We start from the raw sequence: 7,302 nt of genomic DNA, 5'->3' as shown, positions 1-7,302 counted from the left end.
ATAAAACCGTAGAGCACGCTCAATACGCTCATGACACTATAAATACTATTTGATTCCTTGACTTATTTGGTCGATGTTATATAATATTTACTCCACGAGTTTATATTAATCTAGTATTAATGACTCAAAATCTATACTCGATGGGTTCATATTTAATAACTGACGGAAAATGGCTACAAAGTACATAATTCTAATTTAGGTAACCATTATTGTTCGCACCTTTGCCTAATTTGACAATGAGAGGCATGAGTGAGTGTTTATGTGATTCAAGCCACCGACACCAACGAGGCTCCCGTTTGGACAGAGACGAAATGGAACATTTTCTACCGCCCGATTGGGGCCGCCAGATTTCTGGTACCAGGCGCGCAGTAACAAGAAGAGGTGTTTTATTCCTCGATGGACCTTTTGGGCTGGTTCACAAGTCACAGTTAAACAGTCTGAGATATTTGTTGATAAGAAAATATGATTTCTGCAAAAGTAATAAGATGAAAATCTATATTATTCCTCGGTGACCCTTGTGGTCCAACAGCGTCACAGTTAATGAGTTAATCAGTCTCTAATCTAAGTGTCTACATATTTGTAGATAAGAAAATATGATTTCTGTAAATAATTGAAAAGTAATAAGATGAAAATGTATAAAATAAGGTTTGCAAATCTATGCTTACAAATTTTGTTTTATCGTACATAATAATTAATCCTAAATGATATGTTTACAATAATTATGATACTATTGGACGGGCGAGAGCCAGCACGCGGCTTAGTGGCGCGGTCCGCGAACATACCGCGCGAGTGATGCAACACGTGGCACAGGGCGGCGGCAGCCAGCACACAGCTTGCTGACCACGCTCAAACTTACACCGCACTGATAATTGCTAATCTATTATATAAAAATAAGTCGGGTTTTCCTTCCTGACGTTATAACTCCCGAATGCACGAACCGATTTTCACGGTTTTGCATTCGTTGGAAAGGTCTCGGGCTCCATGAGGTTTATAGCAAGAAAATTCAGGTGGCGAAACGGAGTTCGCCGGGTTTGCTAGTATTATGTATTTGTTTACGGCAAATTACAGGCTAAATGTTACATAAATATGTATGTACCAGAGATTTGAATACAATTTGCTATAATTGTTGCTTACCGATGCACTACGAGAGAAAGATACATTTGCTGTATGTTTGACTAGTACATTAGTTCAAAATTCCACCGATTTTCGAAATTCTTTCACGTAGAGAAAGCTAGATTATCAGTGATTCTCATGTTACAAATATTTTAGTGTTTTGCAATGGGAACTGAACTAAAACGCAAGCTAACGGTCAATCGAAGTTGTGGGCAAAATGTTTCTCTATCCGGATCCGGATCTATTAGGATATGAAATCCTGTATTATGAATTTAAAAAACCTTCTATATTTACAGTAGCTACAACATCAAAACAAAACTATCATAGAACTTTAAAAAATATTATACATATAGGTAATAAGGTTAAAAAAATACAGAAACAGTACAATCAGTAATTTCAGGTTTGTTTTTATCTGAGTATAAATAAGTAAATGATACAATCTATTACAAATATTAATTATACTATTTTTGAAAAAATAACAAAATAAAAAAAAACTTGACTACTGGACTAGGTCCTTTTGGATGAACCAAGTGGCAACGTTCGTTAATGCAGCACCGTACCCGATCCACGCGTGTTCTTATACCAGGCGCGCAGTAACATGCAGAGCTATTTTATTCACCAATCGTACCAAATGGTCCTACCGAGTTATAAATTACGGACGGACTACGACGTACAATTGGACACAAATGTTAAATGTCCTTCTAATACAATAAATACTAGCGACGACTACTTCGTTGTCGTCTTAATACTTGCGGCAATAAGTAACATGAACATGTATAGTCACATCGAACTATACAAAACCAAGTTATCGGTAGAATTACTTAGTCTAGCCGCTGTAAGTTTTACTTGTCAACTAGCTCAAAAACCCACCGATTTTCAAAATTCTTTCACCTACAGAGAGCTCCAACATCAGTGAATACCATGGTTATAATGCTTTTAATGTTTTTCATTGGAAAGTTACTAAAAATGTCGCGGGAGGTTGATCGAGGACGTAGGCGAAGCAATAGTCTATACTCATCTTCTACAGTACAACAAAAATAATATACTGTTACAATAAAATAAAAGTAATAAATATAATTACTAGGTACGCATCATAAGTGTAATTTGGAGAATTAAAAAATGTAGTTAAAAGTAGTTTATCGGCAAAAAGCACTCAACAATATTTTATCATTGTTAAATCTGCCATAACCAAAAGTGCGTATTCCAAATTCAAAGTTCGCGCCATTAAAACATCAATGTTGACGAGACCCTTTTGGACCAAACCCAAGTGGAACATTTTCACACGGCACGAGCCCGAGTGGACCCGCCAGTGTTGTGGTACTAGGGGTACAGTAACCGGTAGAGCTATACTATTCCTCGGTATCATCATTTGGTCCCACGGAGTTTGCAGTCATTTGAATCTATACTAAAACTTAAAAATAAAATTAGTCAAAAAATAATATCTAAAAGGAAAGTGATTTAAATCATGAACTTTTGCAATAATTTATGACCTAATGGGATACATGGATATGACAATAAATAAACACAGTATTAGTACTCATTTGAAGTTATTGATCGAAGATAATACTGTACTAGTGGTTTCTGTGAATGTTTTAAAAGCGATATCGATATGTTACCGAATAATAACATGATCCGTAGGTTTATCAATTTACTAGGAAGTTTATAAGTAAACTTTCGTAGGATTCTAAACGAAAGATAAATTAATATTTTACGTCCACATTTTCGTAAATTGATAAACTTACTGAACTCACTCGTAAAATAATAAGTAAACAGTAACCAAACGCTACGTGCGACCCTGATTGGTTGACTGTCACATCATCATATGTCATATTTTGTGTGTGTTTATAAGAGTATTCCTGTATTTTAGCTAGTGACTGTTAAAATATAGCTTATTAAGCCTGATAATAGAAAACTCAACTCAATACATCCGTGTCACAGAGGAACCAGACATTGTTGCTTCCAATTTATAGTTTGTCAAGTGTGATTATACCAAAGTCTATGGACACAAGCATTGCCACTATGAACATTGACCAATCAGAGAGCAGTGTCTAATTTTACGTATTTCAAAGATGCGTATATTCAAAAGAGTTTCTGTGATTGGTCGAACCATATAAAATCTTACGAATAGATATCCGTTAGTTTATAAATTTACCGTATGACGTCGGAAATCTAGACACACGGCAGTGTGTCCGCCAAGTTCGAGCAAAAAAACCGACACACCGGCCGTGGGTTATATTACACGAACCATTTCGGGCCAAGTTCGACCCACCTATAACTCCAAATCTATTTTATCTACGCATATGAAATTTCTAGTATCTGTCGAGATCTACTTACTTATCTAAAATACAAAATTTCATTAATGTACTTATTGTAGATCTTGAGATATTGACGTCAGAAAATCGCTATTTTTACTATACACTCACTGACTGACTCACTCACTCACTCATCAAAAACCTAGACCACTTCCAATGGTCGTATTGACTTGAAATTTGGCATAGAGGTAGGTCTTTAGGTCAAGGTAAAGGAAAAAATCTGAAAATGGCCAAGTGTGAGTCGGTTTTAAAAATAATGAAGGTGTAAATTCATACCCCTAAGGAACTAAAACAAAAAAATTATCTATTTTATTTTTATTTTATTTTTTTTTATTTAAACCTTTACAATCAGGCAACTATGGCCCATAGATATATACCTTAAACTAACATATATACGTCATATACAGAAACATATTAGTAAATAAAACTTAAAACTATGTTAGTATCACTTCCTATGCACTACGTCACTGTGCGCTCGAGTGGCACTTGTCCGCGGAAGCGACGGAACACCACGCCCTGTGGCCAGAAGTTTTCGTCCAACACGAGGTGCAGGAAACACGTTGGCACTCGCACCACGAACGCCTTAAAGTTGGCATTATGGCGCGACTCCAGCAGCTGCACTCTCGGGGCGTACTTCAGCTTCTGACGCACGTACTCCACAATGTCCTCCGCCTTAGTGGTGTAGTGTAGGCGGGAGATGTACACCGGGGTATTCGGCTTTGCAGCACGGATTTTGATGTTAGACTCCGCAGGAGCCGTGCCACAGCGATTCTTGTTAGTTCGCTGACGGCGCTTCTTCCTTTGCACCGTCACGAACCCATCCTCATCAGCCTGATCGGTACCCTTGACGATAATAGGCTTCCTTGTAGCACCAACTGAGCTACCGGCGACGCTGGCATAATCTCGACGAACACCTTGATGTTTCGTCGAGGCTGCAGAATCAAGCAGCTGGTCGAGCGGTCGAGCGGCGGTGCGGGGAGGACCCACAGGGACGGGAGCGGGGCAGCGGGGCGCACGAGGCGCGCACTGTGCCGGCTCAGCATTCGGCGGTGACCGCGGCGATGGCGACAAAACTGCTGACGCGAAACTTACACCCGATACCTCGAGGCACGCTCCGCGCCGCATGTTTACGTTCGATGCACCCGTTGCCGGTGACCCAGTTACCGTTGCCGATTTACGCAACTCGTTGAGTTCGCTGCGCAAATCAGCCACAGCAACCTGGGATGCATCCAACTTCCGCTGCACATCCGCCAGACTTGCCTTCAGAAAGACGATGTCCTTCAACAGGCTTGTTACGTCGACGTGGTCGAAGGTGACGGGTGGGAGCTTGTTAAGATCCTTCGCCACAAACGTAGGCACGTCGTCCGGATCGGTCTCTTTTAGCAGCGTGATGATGTCTTGTATGCTTTTCTTTGTCCCGTCACGCCGGCGGGACACCATCTGGTCGCTCTTGTTCAGCAACCGGAACAGGAGCTGCTTGGAAGCAGCGACGTCAGGCTCGCTGAAGTTCGATGCGCAGATCTGGACAGCGGACACCTCGTCCATCACGTCCAGCTTTTGCTGCAGGAACGCCAGCAGTTCATTCGCCACAAGTTGTTCACTCATGGCGATAAAAATGACGAGCAACGGCTTGCGCCGCGCTATAACAATTGTGTTATTAAATTTAATGCGTCAGCAACACGACTGCGTCGAATCACAGCTAGTACGAGACTGACTCTATATCTTCCAATGGTCGTACCGACCTAAAATTCGTTACGAAGGTTTGTATTTAGTCAAAGTAAAGTAAAACAAGAAAAAAAGAAAATAAACCTTACAAAAATAAATGAAATCCCACCCAAAACATAAATGTGAAAGGCTGCCAAGTTCGATAATATTGGAATGCTTCGCCTATAAAAGAAGTGAGATCTAAATAAGTACCAAGTTCCATACACAGACCTCAGTTAAAAATGATATAACTTGGCAAGTTTTAATAGAAAATTATATACTTGACTCATTGCGTTTAGTAGGTTTATAACAAAGTGTGTGGAAACTTGCCAACTTGTTATATCATTTTTAACTGAGGTCTGTGTATGGAACTTGGTACTTATTTAGATCTCACTTCTTTTATAGGCGAAGCATTCCAATATTATCGAACTTGGCAGCCTTTCACATTTATGTTTTGGGTGGGATTGAGTTTACGAAAAATAATGTGGACGTAAAATATTACAAATTATCTCCCATTTAGAATCCTACGAAAGTTTATAAACTTCCTTAGTAAATTGATAAACTTACGGATTTTGTTATTTTTCGTTGACAGAATAAGTAATTAAGAGCGCTCGAGCTTGTTTCGCGCGGACATCGCGCTGGGCAGCCAGCTTACAGCGACAACGGAGCCAGCGAGTATAATGATTAATCAGTATAATTAAGTATCCACTAACAAAAGCTACTTTGGAATTATGGGACCGGCTATTGGTATATGAGAATAATACGTGATTCGAAATAAAATAAATAATGTCTACTTATTATCGAATATCGATAGTTCCTTTGCTCCCACATCCCTAAATGAGTTCCCTTATTCAGCACTCCCCTTCGTTGGTTACAAGTGCGCATGCGCGAGGGAAGAGTGAGGGGAACTGGAGTAAACTCCTTTGTAAGCTCGAGGGGCACGTCAGTCCGCGGTAATACAGAGCACGCTACGGTAGCCTGCCCAGTATTACGTCGGAGCTACCAAAAACATGCCTGGTCTAATGAATTTTACTTTTTTTCAGCTGCATAGATATATACATGAACACATGAAATACACACATGCATAAACTCACACTTTATTTCTCGGGGCTGGGGGGAAATACATAATTGTATGAACATTTTGAGTAATGATAATTAACAAGCTAAAGATAGAAATATTGGGATGGGCGATAACGATGCTAGAGTAGTTTTTTGAATTATCAACCCTATCATCGCTATCACTACCCAATCGCTTGTAAAATATGCTGGTACTAGACTACCTCCATGTCCGATTTTTTTTCATAAAAAGATAGTCTCTTGGTCGCGTGTCCGCCTGGTCACAGGAGCGACTGCCGAGCAAAGGGTCTCGGGTTCGATTCCTATATCGGCAAAATTATTTTGGACTTTTTTAATATTTATTTTTTTTGAAAAAACAAATGATTTTTTATTTACCTATTATTACTGTAGATTTCCCCCATAAACTTAATTTTATACACTTTGTTTTATATTTTATCATATTAGGAAAAGTAAATACCTAAGTAACAATTTGAAGGTTACCTATATTTCGAAAGGGATTGGCATTCTTTGTTTAGCAATAATGGTTTAGGTAACCATACATAATAATAGTGAAATAAATGTTTTTAAACAATAAATACACCGCCTAGCTGTGCTATAAAACATGTTCAACTTTATGTTTTAAGCTACAGAACGAAAAAAGTTTGGAATATATAAAGTATCTGAATTATTTATAAAAAGTGAAATGAAAAACCTACCTAAAAGTATGCATACAAGTAAAAAGTAAAAATAAAAGCAGAGAAGGCTTTTCAAATCAAATGATAAAACGTGCACCGAATTTGCAATAAAGTGAATTGCAATGAAAACCCCGTTTCGCAGAAACAAATACCAGGAGAGCAGTTAAATAAGGCGATGTACGTTATGCCATACACTGGCTCCACAATGTTAGGTCAAATGTTGGTGCCAACGTCATTCGCCCAAAGTATGCAGCTACCATTGTCGACTCTACGTTTGCTTGCATGTACATACCTAATAACTTTTAAAAGAAATCTGGTTGGATTCCGATGAGACTTAAAGTAAAACTTGACGCCAATAATAAACGCATGGCGTAGGGTACAAGCGCAACGGATATAACCATATCAACTAATGTAATACATAC

At 38.9% G+C, this 7,302-nt stretch overlaps 1 protein-coding gene across 1 annotated transcript; it reads right to left on the bottom strand.

Moving 5' to 3' along the window:
* Window positions 1–3,884: 3,884 nt before the first annotated feature.
* LOC118266283 (uncharacterized) lies at window positions 3,885–5,030 on the bottom strand. The gene has a single exon (XM_050704566.1). The coding sequence runs from the start codon at window positions 5,028–5,030 to the stop codon at window positions 3,885–3,887; it is 1,146 nt and encodes a 381-aa protein (XP_050560523.1).
* Window positions 5,031–7,302: the final 2,272 nt, after the last annotated feature.

Source organism: Spodoptera frugiperda, chromosome 25 (assembly GCF_023101765.2).
Source record: "Spodoptera frugiperda isolate SF20-4 chromosome 25, AGI-APGP_CSIRO_Sfru_2.0, whole genome shotgun sequence".
Lineage (NCBI taxonomy): Eukaryota > Metazoa > Arthropoda > Insecta > Lepidoptera > Noctuidae > Spodoptera > Spodoptera frugiperda.
The sequence above is the reverse complement of the archived record's forward strand: the minus strand, read 5'-3'. Positions and strand labels throughout refer to the sequence as shown.